Genomic DNA, 18,556 nt, shown 5'->3' with positions numbered 1-18,556 from the left:
TTTGTGATGTACAGTATGACATGGTTTATGCGATAGACACGAACGCACGAAAGAAAGCAAGTGAAAAAGAAAGAAAGAAAATTATGTATGGTAATGGTATACGCTTTTTTACGATCAGAACAACCAAATGCTTTCCTTTCCCTTTCCCTTCCTTTTCTCGAACATGTGCACCTCGAAGACGCCAAAAATAAAACGCCGCAAACATGGTTTCGGATACTGGACAAAGGGTATTTGACAAATCTCTTTTACTCCGACTCTTCATCGCTCTCGACATACTCGCCTGTCGAGGCTAGTCTTCCCCATGCTCTTTCGCTCTTTTCGTCTTCGTTGACTTCGTCTTCCATGTCATCGTCGATGTCTTGTCTTATCTTTGCTAGCAGCTCGACCTTCTCTTTCCGTAATGCTTCCATTTGGATCAAGCTGGCTCTTTGCACGCGCTTCAGGGCGGCGAGTTCGGCTCTCAAAGCTTCATTTTGCTGTTCGACAGAGGGTCCGGTGGATGTTTCGGGGGCGTCGAGGGACATGAAGTCGGCTGTGTCTGATACTTGCGGCTGGGCGGCGGGTGCTTCTGCAGGAGCAGCAGGGGTGGGAACGGCGGCGGCGGCGGGAGCAGCAAGTTGGACCTTTACCGAGCCGTTCCAGTTCGCCAGTTCGGCGAGCGAATCGGCAAGTAGCGATTCAGGGAAGACAGGATGTGTGAGAGCGGTAAGGAATTCAGACTCGACGGTAGCGGATTGCTTCTTAGAGGCAGAGATGTGAGGCATGGGAAGTTGGCGCGAGAACTGCATGCTCAAGTTGTAGTTTCCAGGGACTGCACCATCGAGGTCGGCCTTGTCGAAGGCGGCGTGCTTTGGCTTGACAATGGTGACTTGGTTGATGAGGGCAGGGCGAGCGTCAGGGAAGCCTTGGACAGGCAAGGAGACAAGATTTGTGACGGGGCCCATCATGGGGGCTGCGGTGAACGTAGATGAGTATCGACCAAGAGGAACATCCCATACAAGAACGTTTCCATTGTTGTGACCAGTCATGAGGGTGCTTCCGTCGTAGCTGAGCATGGCACTCAATGCAGCACCCTGATCAGCTGAAGGAGGAGTCCAGCGGGTTTGCGGCGGTGGCTGGACAGGCATAGCAGCTTGAGCAGGGTCGTACAGTGGATGCTGGACCGAGTCGGGGTTTGCGGCGGAGAAGGCATCACTGTAGAAGTCGACGATTTGCACACTTCCGTCGTCGTAGGCTGTGTAGAAAGCGCGGTCGGCAGGATCGAGAGCCAGGCATCGCGGAACTGCGGGTAGCAAGACAGTGCGCAACAGCTGGTTCTCATGGTAGTCCCAGACTATACATGACTGGTCGGCGCTCGCTGAGACAGCAATGTTGCAGAAGCCAGCGCTGTGGCCGACGACCAGAGATGTGATGGCGGCACGGTGGCCTGAAAGAGTGTGTAACGGAGAGTGTTGGCCTTGCAGAGCGGCGTTCGAGAAGGAGAGCAGAGCGGGAAGCGACCAGACGTGAATCGAGGCATCGGCCGAGGCTGACAAAACGAAGTTCGAGGTGGGATCGACGACCAGGGCGGTGACTTGCTGCAGATGGGCTTGCGACGTGATGACGACTCTGCCAGTATGTGTTTCCCAAACGAAGATGCGCCCCGTCTGCGAGCCCAGCACCAGCACGCTATCCTCACATGCCAAAGCCAGACATGTTATCCTCTCTTGGAATGGCACCGTCGCCTCTTGGTTTCCCTTGTCCCGGCTGTAGACGTTTACGACGGCCTTGTCGGCTTGGGCGGCGAAGACATGCGATGGGCTGACGGCCAGACAATTCGGTGCGGTATTGCTCTTCTTGAAACTTGCTCTTTGTCCGGAATGCGGTTGGCTCTCGAAGATGGATATGCCTACATCCTTGACACTGTTGGACGTGGCTTTCGGCGCGACCGCTGCGGCCGACACGGATGCTGCGAAATGCTCACTGAGCATTGTACAGTCAACGGAAAAAGAGAAAAAGGAACAAGAAAGACTGTATCTATCTCCGCTCTCGAATTTCTTCCGAACATGGTCGCAAAATTTCCAGGGTCCAACGAGGAGTCACCCTGTCAGATGAGCTTGTCCGTTCAACACCCCTCTGCCGTGCTCGTACTTTTCCTCTCCAGGAATTACCAAACTTCCATGGACGGATCTCACATCCATGTGCTAAATGTCTCGTACTATAGGCACCGTCCGTTTCTTACTTACTGCTTCTATTGACACTGCCTGTGTGGTGGTCCGAAGGCAGCTACCCGTACATCGGCCATCACACCATCAAAATTTGGTCGCTCTCAAATCTATCGCTGCTTTTTTGCGACTTCGATCAATCATTATGCCAGAGCAATAGATATGGTATAGCTTGCCAATTGAGGTAAAACCCCATGTCATCTCTCAATTGTTACTGCGCCTACGTCACCACTTCTGAGTCTTTAGATACAATCCAACCTGCCTGTCTTTCGACAAAGTAACACATACAGACATGTCACTACATTCGGGAAACATCCCGGAGGCCTCCTCGATGCTTAGCCCTAATCTTCCGGCATTGATTAGCCAACCCGCACCACCCAGAGTCCTCCCGACAGTGTTGCAAGCAAGCCAATTTCTCGCCTCTTTCTTCCCAATACGAACTCGCGATGTCCCATGGCTCTATCATGAACCGAGAAATCCTCGTTACTCGCCGGATACTGCGCCAGTCGCACGCATAGTATGCAGTATTACCCCTACAGCTGGGGTTTATACGGCTATGCATACAGCTCGTACACCACCACCTCTTGTCTTCTTACATCGACCTTTTACCTTGGACAGGAAACGAGTCACTCGTAACACGAATGTCTTGAGCTCCCATGTTGGCTTCGATGAAGTCTTGACAACTGGCTGGAATGAGGCTTTGGCTGGACGTCTTGGCTTATATACTGGCGACGATGCTGTATGCATACAGGGATACAAAGGTGATCCAGATCGTCGTATAGGTCTCGTCGCAGCATCTCGGATGACGACTAAACTCGGCTCAATCTCCGATGCTACCAAACGCGAATTTGGCCAGTGGGATGCTGTATACGGAGTCGATGTTGAAAGCAAAGAAGATATGGCGCAACCCGTTTCCGTCGTCGCCATCATGAACGCGTTCCATCCAGAAGAAGTGCAACGAGTCGCAGAAGCTGCATTGTCTAAAGGCTGGATCTCAGACATTGATGACGGAAGCAGTATAGTCTACCTCACCGGCCAAGCACGAGAACCAGGACTTCTCGCCGCACAAGAGAAGAAGATGAAAGTCTTTTGCGTCGGCCATCGGAGCTGTGAAGAATGGGGAATCAGATATCTGGCTTCTGAACTGAGACGAGAGTTTCCCATGGTTGATGTCTGCGAGGTGTACGAAGATGAAGAGCCGCGACTACCACGAGAGCCGAAGAAACCAAAGCCGGACTTGAAGAGGAATGTACCTTCCTCTACAGCGAACTTGCCGGAGCAAAAGCGTAGACTAGAGGATACACCTTCTGTCGAATAGAGCTAGCGTCAACAATAGAAGTAATCATTCCAATTGATACACAACTATATCGCTCTTTCCGTGACCAAGTCAGGCTTGCTAAGGGTACCACCCTGACTCAAATTTTACAACCCGGTTACGATGATTCTACACTATCAACAGACTGTACATATTCTAATTGACACCATTCCAACATGTAGTTTACCTGCTAGGTATATATAACGACTATCGCTTGGCGGTTGTATCGTGGAGTGGTTCACGACTGAGACCCGAGTCGCTATCCGAAACCAGTCGTGTAAACTTGCAACATTGCACAGATCGACAACACGAACGCGACATCTACTAAGTGTACTTATTATCCAAATCGAATGGTGTATACAACAACGCTATGCTAAATGATCATTATCTATTATCTATGTCTAAAGTCTAATATGCATCATCTTCCTCCTCGACTTCTACTCCTCCTCTTCCTCACCCTTATCTTCATCCTGCCCAGGCATCATCATCCTCTTCGTCAAAACAGCCCTAGCATGCGCATAAAGATTGAACAACCAAATCGCAAACACCAAAATACTCATGATACTGCCCACCCACAGGATACCCTGACTCTCCAACTGCTGCCCGATATTGATGACCGCAATAGTGAATCCAACATTAGGGAACACCAGCGCCCAATTCACCAGCGAAAAGGACATCTGCTTGATACCGTAAAGCACACTGATGGTGGCGAGAGCGAACCACCAGAATCCAATCATCCAGATGAAAATGCTCACAAAGAGGGCCATGGCCTGTAGAGCCGGGATCGCGGTGGGGTTTTTGGCGAAATAGCCATAGCCTTCGGGCAAAGCGTTGGACATGCCTATCAAAGCCAAGATGGTAAAGCCGGCAGGTCCGACGCAGATGAACATGCCAGGACGTGCGTTGGGAGGTGGAAGCCCGTATTCGAATAGGCGGACAATCATTACGGCGTAAATCATTACTGCGACTGTCCAGCCTAGACCTTGACTCGCTACTCCCGCGACAATGATGGGTAATCTTTGTTCTGGGGGCTGGTTGCTGGCGATGATGTTGGCGAGGGTGCCGGTGAGCATGACGGGGAAAATTGGGAGGATCCAGGATGGCGCCATTGATTTTACTAGGAGGGTTCTACTAGCGAATAAGTACCAGTACTGGAAGATGGCTACGAGGAGGGTGCAGGCGAAGTAGATCCAGAAGAGCACTCGTAGTGTTACGATGAGCCAGCCGCCGACGTTTCCGACACCGTAGTTGTTCATGCCGCCGATGATGGTCGGTAGGGAGAGCCAGAATGTCGGGAAGAAGAGGGCTTCCGTAGGATGCTTGAGAGATTTGTGGAAAGAGCCAGGGTACATGATGAAGCGTGCTGTGATGGCTGCGCAGAGTATGACGAACAGCACGAGATCGAAGATGTAGACGATAGTGCCGATAGTCAACAGTCCAGTAAATTTATGCGGTTGTACCGAAAGCAGCGTCGCAAAGCCACCAGTGCTCATCGTCAAGGTAAACCAGGCCCATGTGAAACTTCGAAGTATGTCAGAATGTTGCTTAGAAGCAGCAAGGAAGTGATCAACACTTACTGTCTTAACCGCTCTTTCAATGTAATCTCTCGGTCTGTACCCTCGGGAGCCACATCTGAGATTCGCCTGCGTGCTTGTGGTCTTCGATGCACGCCCGCCTTCTCCAAATCCTTCATCCTGGTCTCGAGGTCTCCAGTCGAGTTGTTTGTAGCTGTAGATCCATCACTGTGGTGGCCTTCATTATCGCCTGCCTGGTTGTCTCGTCGTCGGAATGCCATCTCGGGCAGTGATATGATTGTATCTTGTCTCCTGAGGCTCTTGGTGTTGATTTATACGGCTCCGCGATAAGGTTACGGCAAACGACGCGAATGTTTTCGGACGAGTATAAAGTTATCGATTTGTAGAATACGAGGAAAAGCACTTGAACAGGGAATTGAAGAAGGTAAGAGGATGGTCTACAAGCACTCTTAAGAGCGCTCGTCACATTTCGGCGATACCTACTCCAGAAACATCTCTATTTGACCGGATGCCCAGCGACATTATGATGTCGCTCAGTCGCCGCGGAACCATTTTGCAAGAAAACTGTCAGGGTATTCTTGTTAAAACTTGGGCATGTTGCGTGGAGAGGTGGAGAAAATCGGTTGCGAAATTGTCAGTTATGACGTTGTTGTCCGAGCATTTTTCGGAAGGAGTGCCCGGACTTTCTACTGTAATGCTCAGATCAATCTATTCCAAGCCATATCGCTGTTGATGATCTGATCACTTTGATGACTGTAGCCTTTCTTGAGAGTGTTGTTGCTGATGATAGTAGAGGCAAACCTCTTGATGATTGGACTGATGATGTGTTTTGCGATTTAGAAATACAATTCGCAAACGACTTGGCATCGCGCGATCGTTTCTCGTGTGTATTCGGAACCGATTGGTGGAAGTGAGCGGCATCTTGAGCCTAGACATCATACGAAGCAATGGAAATACGATGAGGGTCCTGATCGTTGTGCTCAGATTGAATGTTGAGTCTGCAATGCGAGACTGCAGCATGCGAATGACTTTGTGTATCGTGATGGCCAACGATCCAGTCTGTTGTGCTCGAGTCAAGAGAATTGACTACACTTGGAAAGCTACACCGGTCTTCTTCACCATGTTATTGCCTCCTCCAGCAAAGCCGGTACCTTCTGAACTGATCTCAACCACGCCTGGTCGAACCTTGTCTTTCTCCTCCTTGCCCTCCTTCTTTTCGCGCTTCTTCTCAGTGACATTGGCCTGGCAGACATAGCATCTCACTATACCAACCTCTGCCGTTGCATCGTGAGCATCCTTTTCAGATGGCTTCATGAACTTAGCAGCACAAGGTTTGCAGAGTACGTGACCACAGGGCTTAGCCAACATTGCTTTTGTCGAATTGGTCAGTGCCTTTTTGCATGAAGGACATGAGCGAACAGATTCATTAGATGTTTCGCTTTTCTCCTCGGTGAACTGAACCGTAACCAGCGATTTTAATGAAAAGTCGTGAGGCTTGTCAGGAGTTGCGGCCGGACATTGAGGGTTCAGCTTGGTAGGCTTCGTCGCCGTGGTTGTACTTGAAGGAGTCAAGGAAGGGATCCAGAAAGAAGTAGCAGCCTTTTGGTCGATAGGGTTCTGAGAGTCCTTCGAGTCTTTCTTTAGCCTGGTATTTTGACCACCAAGGCGCATGAGCTCATCTTCATCAATCTGCAGTTTGCGCTTGGTTCCTTGCTTATCAAGATTGTTTCCTTCCACAATGACTTTGCCAGCCTCTCGGCCAACGATGTGTCGTGTAGTAGCAGGGCCAAGCTTACTGTTCAAACCTTGTTGAACGAGCTCAAAGTCTTGCACAGCGCGTTCCCTCTCTTGTTCTTGTTTGATGTCCTCAGCTTCAGCCTCCTCTTGCTTCTTCTGGACGTATTCCTTTTCCAGGCGCTTGATGTCTTTCTTCTGGGCGAGCAGGTTCGAGAGGGCACATTCTCGGCAGAACAGGTGACCATGAGAGGCGCATGATACAGGATCGCGGGCAGGTAACAAGCAAAGACGACATGAACCGAATGGAAGAAAAGAGTCGCGAGTGAGCCGGGTCGATTGCGAGCCCCAGCGATCGCGTAGTTCGGCGCGTTCATGGGCTGTGAAGAAGGCTAGCGATGTATTGTGCTTACCTTCAAACCAATCAGTTGAGATCTACAAACGAACAAAGTGCCGACATACTGTGCGACATGATTTCTGTGTCAAGTTGGAAGAAGGACAGTAGTCGAGATTCTCTTAGCGAATAATGAGAATTGCATGCGGTCATAGGGCGACAAGCGAAGATGCGGAGCGAGAGACGGCAGCACGTGGGTCAAAAGTTGATCTAACTTTGGAATGCTAAATAATGTTTCTCCCTCGTCGACTGCTCCCACTGTTATGCACTGCTGCCTTGTGACAAGTAGCAATGGCCACTCCGGATGCCCCTGAACAGCCATCGCTGCTATGGCGAACTGGCTCCTCAGTCATCACAGGTGCTACTGGCTTTCTCTGTCGCACATTTCTTGTAGGCCTGAACAGGCTCGAGGTGAATGGCTACGACAAGTTTATGCGCTTGCTCGATGAGCGAGCAGACGTAAAAAGCAGAACCAAGGGTCTGATTACTGGTATGTATCGCTCAATCGCTTTGCGACAAGGTCAAGACTGATTGTATCCAGTTTCCAACCATACTAGCGTGTACGTACGTACATACTTGCGCGAGAGTGCTTGCGACCAAAGCTCTGACAGCAGCATACAGTATGGATGATCCGATTCTATGGGGTGTTCTGCCTTACAGATACCACTGGAACCCCGACAACGTTCGCTGGAGTCTTGCTAGCCACGACCTGGCCTTCCAGAACAAGTGCGACTGCCATTTCCACCTTCTAAGCAGCGACTAATACTCCCATCTAGATTCACTTCCCTGTTCTTCAGTCTCGGCAACACCCTGCCATGCCACAGATTGCAGCACTCTCCCTATGGTGGCCTGTTCCAACCCACCATGACACAAGCCATCCGTCTCCTCTCAGCAGGCCCGTTTCCCGCTCCTACCGCTACTCCCGTATCGCGCTCTCTGAAAAGCCCTGATATCTCTGATCCCTTCTCGGGAGGGCACTTGACCTACAGCACCGATGGTGTCGACACTTTTCCCGCCCCTTCGGCCTATGCTTCAAGGAGACACGCTTGGGTTCACATCTTCCCAGAAGGCCGAGTTCATCAGAAGGAGGACAAGACTATGCGCTACTTCAAATGGGGTGTTTCACGCTTGATTCTGGAATCGGAACCGGCACCAGATCTTGTGCCTCTGTTCATCGAGGGTTTCGATTCGATCATGCACGAAAGCCGTGGATTCCCAAGACCTATTCCACGAGCTGGAAGAGACGTCACTGTTACATTTGGCGACAAAATTGACACTGGAGATGCATTCCGCGACCTGAGAGACAGATGGGCAGCCTTGAAACAACAAGCAGTACAGCGAGGAGCACAAAGCGACGAACTTGGTGTTGTTCGTGACGAGCAGTTGATGAACGGAGCAGAAGCTGTGCGACTGCGAGAGGAATGTACGATGCGCGTCAGAGAAGCAGTCCTGGCTGTACGAAGAACCAGAGGTCTACCTGATGAGGACCCTAAGTGCGGACTCATCGAGACCTGGGCTATGGAAAAGAGCACCGGCGAAGGCAGGATGGCTGATGGGTCATACACGAAAGACACGTAAAATGCTCAAGTGTTGGACGTTGCGCGCTCGGTGTAACACATGTTGGGTTACCACTCTTTCACAGGATAGATTTGTATTATATATTAGAACGAGACACATGTGATAAATGTGAAAGATACATGAGACGTTGGCTTCAAAAAGTGGTTTTGTTGGCGAATAGTAAAAAAGCATACAAAAAGCGCGTTGGTTGACGCGTGTGAATGAAAGGAACGTGTGATGAGCAAACAATTTTTAGTGGCTCGGAAGTGGCTTGGACTCAGCTCAGTCTACAAGAAGGAGCGAGGTCCTCGTCGCACCTTTCTCGCCCGGCTCGCGCACCTTCCTCAATCTACGTTCTCAAATATTCGTCCGGCCCGTCGAAAACGCAGTATCACACCTACATCCCCGCGCCAAGAAGATCTGCCCGCATATCGATTGCTATCCGTACCTGACCTTACCCGATTGAGTAACAGCGTGTCGGAGCTGTGAACAAATTCTAGTCGTCACTGCCCCTAGCAAACCAATTGCTATCGCTCAGGAGCCCCTTGTGGCTGGGGCTCGGTAACACATCAAGCTGCTGCTTGTCACCTAATTCACCATCACACTCTTCACATGGACCAGTCATACGCCCCTCGGTCACCCGAACTGTCCGGATACGCGCCTCGCTCTCCAGACTTGGCCGCCTACCGACCTGTCTCTCCTCAATGCCAGGATCTGTACGCTCCTCAATCGCCTGATCTTTCCGGCTTGCAACAACCTCAGCAAGCCTACGTGCAGCAAACACCTGTTCTGCCTAGCTTTGGTTCAGATCAGTACCAACAACAACCACTACAGCAGCACATTCCGCAAACATATCCCCCTCAGCAGCCAGGTTACACACTAGCTCATCATTCTCCCTCGCAATCCTTCCAGTCCGATCCGTATCAACAACAATTCGCTTTCGGAGCTCAACAGCCTGCCTACCCGCAACAGTACTCTTCATACCCCGAGATGCCTGTCCAGACCCGTAACAGGGGTGTGCGCTCGGCCGCCGAGGTTGGAAGCTACAACTATGACAATGGCGCTGTTAAGGAGGAGGAACCGGCCTGGGAACCACAACAACCGGCAGCACCCACACCCGCTCGCCGTGGCAGAAAGCCGAAAAGCGAGGCCGGTGCTGCTCCCCCGACACCGATGAAGAAGATGGACACTGGCGGCGTTGAAGTAAAGACAAAGTTCCCGACCGCGCGGATAAAGCGCATCATGCAGGCCGACGAGGATGTGGGTAAAGTGGCTCAAGTCACCCCAGTCGTAATGGGTAAGTCAACATCTTTCTCCTTGTTTGTGGACTCCTTACTAATGAATCTTACAGCCAAAGCACTTGAACTGTTTATGATCCGCCTAATCTCCGCCAGCGCAGGCGTCGCAAAGGATCGTGGCTCCAAGCGCGTCCTCTCCCAACACATGAAGTCAGCCGTAATGCAAGACGAACAATTCGACAATCTCAGAGACATCGTAGGCAGAGTCCCAGACGCACCAGCCAAGGGAGCCAACGGCGACGACTCGGAAGATGAAGAAAGCGCACCCAAGAAGGGCGCAGGAAGAGGAAGAAAGGCCGGCGCAGGAGCTGGCGGTGGCAGAGGAAAGAAGAGAAGGGACAGTGACGACTTCTGATGACACACATTTCAAGAACAGCAAAAACAGATAGCTTGTAACGAGCGATTTGCCCAACCCTCTTAGAGCAGGCATAATACTTCATAAACGCCTGACCAAAGTTACGATGACCTGACTACTTTTTCTGCCAACATGCTCCTTGCTTCTCTTGAAGATTAAAACCATGTCTGCGACGAGCTCCGGATGTCCTCCACGATCGATCTGCAGACGGACGTTGACATACCTGCTTGCTAAGCCTCTGAGACACTATATAGTACCTTGGAAGCGAAGTAATATGGCCGAGACACGATGTATGAAAAAAGCAATATAGCAACACATCATATATTCTTCCAGAAAGAACAAATATAGGGCAGGGCTCAAGAATATATTATTAGGGCAAAAAGTACACACAAAAGCAGATCTATAGCTAGGGAGCAAAAGAAGTGAAGTATATTGGGTGAAAAAATAGCTATGGTATCTCTGGGGTGGAAACAAAATATCGACAAAGTAGAAAGAAAATAGAAAGGAAGCCGTGGCACGGATGCGCTCGCTGGGTCTCTCCTGAGTAAGGTACAAAAAAGGCGTATTTCTCGTAAGATGTGGCTGCCACCACGGAACAAAGGAGATGCTGAATGGAGAGATCTGTGTGTTGTAGGTCTTGATGTGCTCAGATTTGCTGGGCCTGAATCTGCTTGGTAGTTGGTTGTAATGTGTTGGAAGGGCGTTGGAAGTGAAGCAGAGCAGACCAATTCTGACGAGGTGGGTCGCTGTGTCGATGTGGTGGATTTGCAGCATTCTAGTCCTCCATCTCCAAGACACGCTTGACGATGGAAACTTCGGCATGTCCACGCATATTCTTCATTCGGTGACACCAGACGACCTGACCATCCTGGAAAAGGAACTCGCCGCCGACTTGGAGCAGGTTGCCGCCCTTGAATCTCGAGGTGCCCTTTTGCTTTGCCATTGTTGTCCATTGCTGCATCTGCCATTTTGTAAGAGGGATGTCCTTCATGTATTCCGGTCTCTTGGGTCCGGACATGTTGAGAGTGATTGACATGCCCAATGCCTTGTAGAGCTTGCGACTGGGTTCGGCGAAGATGGGGAATGGACAGCCAGTGGCTTGCTTGTAGAAGGGAATCATGGATGGCGAGCCACAGCCGATGACGATGATGTTTGTGGGAACAGCCATGGTGTAGTAAGCCTGCATGGTGATCTCTTCGGCGATCGCTTTCATGTAAGCCTGGCAAGCCTGCAGGAACGAAAGTTAGTTTGTGTTTTGGGTCTTCCTATGCTCATTATACTTACACCACAGTAAAAGTGTCGCACAAAGATGATGAACTGTCTGTCACCAATGGCATCCAGGCCAGTGAAGAAGGTGCTGAAAAGTCGCGAGTTTCCATTGGCGTCATACACAGGGACTTGTCCGGCAACAGCGAGTTGACCTCGATCGGGGCACTCGTCGGAGATATCTAGATCCTCACGGAAACGGCCAAACCAGTCATCTGCGTCGGTGAACGAACGTTCGAACGAGTTGGTTGTTGCGGTATCCGAAGTGGCAGCTCCATGGCCAGAGCTGGATAATTGGGTGGGCGAGAAGACAGGCGAAGAGATAGGAGAAATATCCAAAGAGGAAACAGCACTATTTCTGCTGTTGATGCGCGAGAGAGCAGGCGACGAGATGGGGGACACGTCGTGGTCTGATGGCATTTTTGAGGCTCCGCGATCCAAGACCACTAAATTATGATGCACAAGCTCGAAGGATTCAGATTTCAGATCTGTCGCGGGGAAGGCTTCAGATGGCGTTGCTTTGAGTAGTGGCTGCTGTAGGCTTGCTCTTATGACCGTTACGTATAGCGGCGGACGCAAGGAGTATGGATGGGCAGGAGGTAGAAGGGAGGAGGAGGTTGGAGAAGAGCACAAGGCCGATAATAAGTTGGAGACAGAAACGTGCGTCACCAGCGGTGCGGATCAGCAAAACTATATATCGCGCGACGCAGCGTGCTCTGCGTCTAGATCGGCCACCAAAAATCGGGTGCCACCTTCTCGCTCTCGACGGCGCATCGCGGCCCGTCACTCTAACCCTCAATCGTGAGTCGCGCACCTGGCATCTTCAAAAGAAAATCCCGACCGATAGGGGGGCATCAACTGCCCTGCATTACCTTGTACCAGTCTTCCGGTCGACGAGCCTCTTCCAAGGAAACGCTCTGTAGCACAGAGCTACCACTTACATGATACTCGACTTCTGTCACGCTGCGGTGAAGATCTTTGACATGCCATCGTCTCACTTTGCAACACTGGACTGTGGAGTTTATAGCTTCCCGTGCTCAGCGATCCAGGATGCGTCCGTATCTGCAGGTCCGGAAAGGGGAAAAGCCGCGGCCCAGCTGGCTCTGGCGAGGAAAAAATCGATAAAACTGAAATGGCTGGCTCCAACTTTGACTCTTGAGGCTTGCCCCGCATGGGACGAGGGTTGACAAAATTACAAACGGCGACTCTTCTTTCCTTCGACGAGACATCGGAGAAGAAGACGTGGCAGCACATGGACAGCACGCGGCCGGTGTTGGTCGTAAATACCAATCTTGTTTGATCCCACCTAAGAAGTATTAAGACAGCGCTATATCGACTTTGACCGAGCTCCTGGGAGCATCTCCATTTCCCCAAGATTCATCTCCTGTGTTCCAGTCATGGGTTGAACATCACAATTCAACGAGTGCGGTTGTCCCGTTTGGCCGCGCGGGCGGGCACTTCCGCCAATCCCAAAGTCTGCGCTGGCAAGTTGCAACTCCACGGCAGAGAGTTTTGCTGCAAGAGCTGGCTCCCTATCGTTTAGGAGAACAAGCTCAAGAACGGCAGTTCTGTGACAAGCCCTTGTCGAAAGCTCGAGTCTTCTTGAGACTCGTGGTTCATCCAAGCGGGAAGCGGCACGCGTAAATAACTGTCATGCAGGGAGCCCAGTCCAATCCATGCCTTTCCTCACGCCTGCCGAGTGTGACAGAAGCACATATACGACTGGTCCACCGAGTAGTCTTCGGAGAACCTCCTCAGTATAGCTCCGGATATGCATAGAACATTATTGTTAGCAAGGTCATCCGTCTCTCACGTACGCGATGTTGCTCAATCTTGCCCGATACCTAGCTGAAGGTGGCTGACGCCAAACGGAGTCTCCGTCGGTCTTCTCAATGACCAATCGTGAGCCAAAGGTCCGTCCACCTTCCGAGTTCGGTCTCACCTTGAGATATCTTGTAGAAATAGCATCTGAGATACTAACAGCCAGAAGAGATTTAACGACGACCATCATAGGCCAAGCGTCGGCGTGGCACTTCTTGCTACCGTGTATCATGTCACACGCGCTGTGGTCTCATACATGCGAAGACTTCGAAGTTATTCGATCCAAAGAAGCTCCATTCAATCCGCCCCCAGGATGGTTGAAATCCGTCCAAGACGTGGGATACACTGTTCTCCTCATACACTGGGAATTTGGTCTGATTCGGTCAATACTCTACTTAGCTCCAAAATTGTTCCATTCCAAGATGTCCAAAATCAGGTGAAGCACAACGCTTCGCTCTGTCCAACGTAAGCTCCTCCAAGTCATCACCTAAGAAGTCTCCTTCTGCTCGGCGCCAGGAATAGCATCGCACCACGACGGACGGTTCTTGGTGTAGATTTCGGCCTTGGGTTTTCCGAGGTTGTTAAAGACATCCTCATCATCCACAGTTCCAGCCTTGACGATGTTCAGGCCTTCAAGAGCCTCTGCTTGTACGTAGAGGACGGTGGGGCAGTTTTGGCACGAGTTGTATGTGACGTTCTTGCCGCTATCACCCTTCCTCGTGAATGACTTCAATGAACCCGAGAGGATCTTGTACTTGTCGGATGGAATCATCAAGTTGTAAGAGTTTGTGGTGCCAGAGGTCTTGCGACAAGGAAGGCAGTGGCAGGCAGCCTGTTTGAATTGATTAGCTGTTGGTCGTACATCCGCGAGACGTTCTCATGGCACCTTACCTTCATTGCTGGCTCGCCTTGGTACTCGAACTTGACATCACCGCAAAGACAGCTTCCGTTGACCATTGTGTTTGACTTATCGTAGTGATATTGGACTTCGAAAAAGAACGCGATAAAATCTGTTTCAATTGAATTGTTCTAAGCTCTTCATAAAAGAAAAGATGGAAGCTTGGAAGATAAAATCATTCTTATGTACTCCCTCGGTTGTGGTTTGGCTTCCTCTCCACCTTCTCATGACGACATGTGTCCTTTAATTTTGGCAGAGACAAAGTACAACCCTGACCGACTAATAAGCTGACCTTTTCAGCAATAACGCTCACAGTATCTTTCATACTGTACTCAATGATGGCATGTTGATTCTTGAGAACGTGAATATGTGAAACACATGTCTGCACAGTTTCGTAATTTCTGGTTATCACAGGCTTCTAAACCCAATGTTGAATCCTTGTCTGAACAGATCCATCAATTGATGAGCGAACCAGGGCAACAAACACATCTTTCGTTAGAGTATCTCAGATGGTCAGACTGACTGTATTTAAGCGATGACTGCCATAGAGTGGTATATCTTGCCTGAGAAGATGCTACGTACGTGACCATGGAAGACAGCCGTTGACCGTTGTATGGAAATGGATGATGAAAAACTAGTGGAACAAAAGGATGTCATTGTGTCGTCTTCCTGGATCATCAAGGCAAGCCAGACCAACATCTGAATCTTGCCGGCGATGGTGTTTCCGCAGCAAGACGAGAGAAACGCTGGACGCTCAAGAAGCAGCGCGGTTTCGGACTCGGATCCCGGCACCCATGCCCGCTATTTTCCTTCCACCTAACGATAACGATGCCATGCGACTGAATTACTAAGCGGCAAATCTCCCCGTTGATCTCAAATACAGCAGTAGTTTGCTGCAGACATGCACCTGCCACTTCTAGACTGACAGTTGAGTCGTTGCCGACCGGTCCTCGGATGGACGATCTGGCTCGCGAGTGCTCATCACCTCGATTCTCAAATCAGCAGTCGACTCTGCTGCCTACTTTTGTTTTTCTCAGGCCTATCGGCATCCAATTCTGCCGTATACCTTTCTTCCTCGGTGCTCTCTCCTCGAACGTAGCTCAACCTTTCCTGATGGACCATAGTCTAAGCATCCGTTCTTCATGACGACAACACAACAGCAGCGCAATCAGGACGCCCTGAAAGAAGATTTCAAGATATCATCGGACCCGGACGCCGCTCCAGTGGTGCCATCAGGATCACACGAGAAAACAGAACAGAATGTGGTCTCAACAATCGAACAGCCGACAGACGACAATGAAGTCTATTCTGTGTTCACACCAACACAGAAAAAGTTGATCGTACTCACCGCATCACTGGCTGGCTTCTTCTCCCCACTAAGCGGATCCATCTACTATCCTTCTTTAAACACGATAGCGGAAGATCTTGGCATCACAGCGACGAAAGTCAACCTTACAGTCACAACTTATATGATTGTGCAAGGCTTAGCGCCTATGTTGACTGCAGGCTTCAGTGATGGAGCTGGTAGGCGCCCGGCTTATATTGCTTGCTTCGTCATCTATCTGGCTGCGAATCTTGGACTGGCTTTACAAAACAACTATGCCGCGTTACTAGTCCTGAGATGTCTTCAGAGTGGTGGTAGTAGCGGTACCATCGCATTGGCAAATGGAGTCGTAGGCGATATAGTCACATCAGCTGAGCGAGGAAGTTATGTCGCATTTGCCTCTGTCAGTTCGATCTTAGGACCTACTCTATCTCCAATCCTTGGTGGTCTGCTCAGTCAATACTGGAACTGGCATGGTATATTCTGGTTTCTGCTGGCCTTTGGTGGAGTTTTCTTCATTCCCCTGTTCCTGTTTTTCCCGGAGACATGTCGAAATGTCGTTGGTGACGGGTCTATACCTGCGCCTAAGCTCAATTGGAACATCACGGATAATATCAGACACGCCAACCGAGAGAAGGCTGAATTGAGGGTTGATGAGAAGAAACAAGAAGAGCTGCGCAAAAACTATCGCCTCACTTTCCCGAATCCTCTATCTACGCTCGTCGTTCTTACCGACTTGGAATCCGCTTTAATATTAATCGCTTCTGGGCTGACGCTAGCCTGCTTCTATGCCGTCAGCACTGGCGCATCCACAGCTTTTAGAAGCGTGTACGGTTTCGACGACATGCAAGTCGCTCTCATGTTCATTCCATTCGGAGTCGGCGGCATCGTCTCAGCATTTACAACCGGCAAAGCAGTCGACTGGAACTACCGGAGACACGCAAAGATCAACGGCTTCCCCTTCGTCAAGAACAAGCAACAAGACATGACCGAGTTTCCTCTGGAAAAAGCACGACTCGAGGTTGCGCTACCACTCTTCTACCTCGGAGCATTAACTGTACTGGGCTATGGCTGGGTTATGGATAAGCATGTATCTCTGGCCGGTCCTATCATCTTACTCTTCGTCATGGGGTACGCTCTCACAGCGGCATTCCAAATTTTGAATATCATCATGCTCGATGTCTACCCCGGGCGTCCAGCAGTCGCATCGGCAGCAAACAACATAGTCCGATGCGAGCTGGGAGCGGCAACATCAGCAGCTATCGTGCCTATGGCTAAGGCTATGGGCAATGGATGGGCATATACGTTGCTTGCATTCATACTACTAGCTTATTCGCCGGCCTTATTACTGACCATGAAGTCAGGCGTCAAATGGCGACGAGCGAAGAAACAAAAACAGGAAGAGAAGGACGCAAGAATGGCGAAAGATTTATCTTAGTTAGTCGTCATGAGTCTCTACCAATCGAAGCCTGCTGATTCCGCAAACTCTCTCGATCCCACGTGCATCTCATCAACCCTTATATACTACTTACTTTAGGTCCCTTGTAAGTTATTCAGCCGTGGTAGTGTAGTGGTTAACACACCCGTGGTCTTAACACGTGCGCAGTCATTCGTTGTTACTCAACGCCGTGTCAGTCTAGATCCGAGGAGGTCGCGGGTTCGATTCCTGCTCATGGTGCTAATTTCTTTTTTTGTTGTCCGGTTCTTTGTCATGTATGTCGAGATATTCTTTTCACGCCATGCTCGCCGTGAAAATGGATGGGTTCAGAATGATCGCACCTTCCGTTCGACACCTCTTTCCTGACTAGAGTAATCTCGATTGCTTCTCGTTTGGTTTTGTCGTTACTTCTTCCTGTGCAGTCATCTTCTACGGTGCTCGATACCGTCTCTTGAGTGGCTCTTCTTTCGAGGGACTCCAGTTTCAGCAAAGTGGAAACTTCTACACTGCTCAATTCTCTTGCTTTTCTCAGTCGTGGCTTCGACTCTATGAATCCACATGGCTCTCGAACGGCTAGTAGGAAGAGGTTAGTCCACTTCTAGTCCCAGTTCAGGCTGCATCCATCTTGCTTTACTTACTAATTCTCGAGTAAACCAGGCCTTGTCAGTTAGCTACGCATTATCCTACTCTACGACGGCCACCACTACTGTCGCCGAAGAAGTGTGAAGTCGGACAGGAACAAGCAAGAGAGCAATAGGCAAGAAAGAAGAAAGGCCAGATAACCAAAACTGGAGAATCCTCAAAGGCAAGAAAATTCGGGAGTGGCATGGATATATGGGCAGAAAAGACCGCCCGACATCGAGTATCACACATAGATGTGTCAAAAGCGGCGACCTTTGTCAAGAGAATTTTAATCTACACAATCTGACTAGCTAATTTGCAGGCCTTCTTTACGGGTCACAATGCTAGTATTTTGAAGTACTTAGCCATGGTCCGAACCCGTACAAAAGGCTTGAGCGTACATTACCTTAGTTTGAACGATCTCATGGCACGATATCCGAGACTAACAGGGTGTTTTCTTGTAGTACTAGGTCCTTCACTTTTATTCTCAACGTCACTGCTGTATATGAAGTGAAGAGTCGAACGGTAGAGATCCAATTGTCGAACGGCAAGAAGCTAGGACACAAAAACAGCAAGAGAAAGAGGCAAGAATGGTGTCAAGCATGATTGTAGAAACTGCAAAAACTTAGTGTGCAAAAAACGCCAGGGGTATCTCGATATGCAAAAAGAAAGAGACGCCCGGACTCCAATATGTGGAAAAATCCTCCAATTTCATGATTGCTCAAACGCAAATCTTAATGAGCATATACTCGCTGTCGAGCCTTGCCGTAGCTCTGCGCAAGGTAGCATCCTGGTA

The 18,556-nt window shown here is 50.0% G+C and overlaps 9 protein-coding genes across 9 annotated transcripts; 4 read left to right on the top strand and 5 right to left on the bottom strand.

Annotated features, from left to right (window-relative positions):
- Nucleotides 1–245: 245 nt before the first annotated feature.
- Nucleotides 246–1,970, bottom strand: M438DRAFT_262475 (WD40 repeat-like protein; the record flags this gene model as incomplete). Its single annotated transcript, XM_029899821.1, has 1 exon — nucleotides 246–1,970. One exon carries the CDS (start codon nucleotides 1,968–1,970, stop codon nucleotides 246–248), a length of 1,725 nt encoding a protein of 574 aa, XP_029765299.1.
- Nucleotides 1,971–2,149: 179 nt separating this feature from the next.
- M438DRAFT_340930 (uncharacterized protein) lies at nucleotides 2,150–3,544 on the top strand. The gene has a single exon (XM_029904370.1). The coding sequence runs from the start codon at nucleotides 2,497–2,499 to the stop codon at nucleotides 3,520–3,522; it is 1,026 nt and encodes a 341-aa protein (XP_029765298.1). The 5' UTR covers nucleotides 2,150–2,496; the 3' UTR covers nucleotides 3,523–3,544.
- Nucleotides 3,545–3,956: 412 nt separating this feature from the next.
- On the bottom strand, nucleotides 3,957–5,314 carry M438DRAFT_262226 (uncharacterized protein; the record flags this gene model as incomplete). Its single annotated transcript, XM_029899804.1, has 2 exons — nucleotides 3,957–5,040; nucleotides 5,097–5,314. The coding sequence occupies 2 exons, from the start codon at nucleotides 5,312–5,314 to the stop codon at nucleotides 3,957–3,959; spliced, it is 1,302 nt and encodes a 433-aa protein (XP_029765297.1).
- An 826-nt stretch (nucleotides 5,315–6,140) lies between these two features.
- M438DRAFT_330141 (uncharacterized protein) lies at nucleotides 6,141–7,260 on the bottom strand (the record flags this gene model as incomplete). Its single annotated transcript, XM_029903284.1, has 2 exons — nucleotides 6,141–7,201; nucleotides 7,251–7,260. 2 exons carry the CDS (start codon nucleotides 7,258–7,260, stop codon nucleotides 6,141–6,143), a joined length of 1,071 nt encoding a protein of 356 aa, XP_029765296.1.
- Nucleotides 7,261–7,413: 153 nt separating this feature from the next.
- M438DRAFT_340927 (uncharacterized protein) lies at nucleotides 7,414–8,854 on the top strand. Its single transcript, XM_029904369.1, has 4 exons — nucleotides 7,414–7,672; nucleotides 7,724–7,742; nucleotides 7,804–7,908; nucleotides 7,959–8,854. The coding sequence occupies exons 1-4, from the start codon at nucleotides 7,474–7,476 to the stop codon at nucleotides 8,758–8,760; spliced, it is 1,125 nt and encodes a 374-aa protein (XP_029765295.1). The 5' UTR covers nucleotides 7,414–7,473; the 3' UTR covers nucleotides 8,761–8,854.
- A 220-nt stretch (nucleotides 8,855–9,074) lies between these two features.
- M438DRAFT_401287 (histone-fold-containing protein) lies at nucleotides 9,075–10,508 on the top strand. Its single transcript, XM_029909532.1, has 2 exons — nucleotides 9,075–10,036; nucleotides 10,091–10,508. The coding sequence occupies exons 1-2, from the start codon at nucleotides 9,352–9,354 to the stop codon at nucleotides 10,390–10,392; spliced, it is 987 nt and encodes a 328-aa protein (XP_029765294.1). The 5' UTR covers nucleotides 9,075–9,351; the 3' UTR covers nucleotides 10,393–10,508.
- Nucleotides 10,509–10,761: 253 nt separating this feature from the next.
- M438DRAFT_308244 (uncharacterized protein) lies at nucleotides 10,762–12,276 on the bottom strand. The gene is made up of 2 exons (XM_029902333.1): nucleotides 11,677–12,276; nucleotides 10,762–11,620 (listed from the first exon to the last, which is right to left on the bottom strand). The coding sequence occupies exons 1-2, from the start codon at nucleotides 12,076–12,078 to the stop codon at nucleotides 11,168–11,170; spliced, it is 855 nt and encodes a 284-aa protein (XP_029765293.1). The 5' UTR covers nucleotides 12,079–12,276; the 3' UTR covers nucleotides 10,762–11,167.
- A 1,437-nt stretch (nucleotides 12,277–13,713) lies between these two features.
- M438DRAFT_401285 (uncharacterized protein) lies at nucleotides 13,714–14,521 on the bottom strand. Its single transcript, XM_029909531.1, has 2 exons — nucleotides 14,371–14,521; nucleotides 13,714–14,311 (listed from the first exon to the last, which is right to left on the bottom strand). Exons 1-2 carry the CDS (start codon nucleotides 14,434–14,436, stop codon nucleotides 13,967–13,969), a joined length of 411 nt encoding a protein of 136 aa, XP_029765292.1. The 5' UTR covers nucleotides 14,437–14,521; the 3' UTR covers nucleotides 13,714–13,966.
- A 554-nt stretch (nucleotides 14,522–15,075) lies between these two features.
- Nucleotides 15,076–17,183, top strand: M438DRAFT_340921 (citrate synthase). The gene has a single exon (XM_029904368.1). The coding sequence runs from the start codon at nucleotides 15,520–15,522 to the stop codon at nucleotides 17,137–17,139; it is 1,620 nt and encodes a 539-aa protein (XP_029765291.1). The 5' UTR covers nucleotides 15,076–15,519; the 3' UTR covers nucleotides 17,140–17,183.
- Nucleotides 17,184–18,556: the final 1,373 nt, after the last annotated feature.

The sequence above is a fragment of the Aureobasidium pullulans genome (assembly GCF_000721785.1).
Source record: "Aureobasidium pullulans EXF-150 unplaced genomic scaffold scaffold_1, whole genome shotgun sequence".
In the NCBI taxonomy this organism is placed as follows: Eukaryota; Fungi; Ascomycota; class Dothideomycetes; order Dothideales; family Saccotheciaceae; genus Aureobasidium; species Aureobasidium pullulans.
This window is presented reverse-complemented; position numbering and strand designations above follow the sequence as displayed.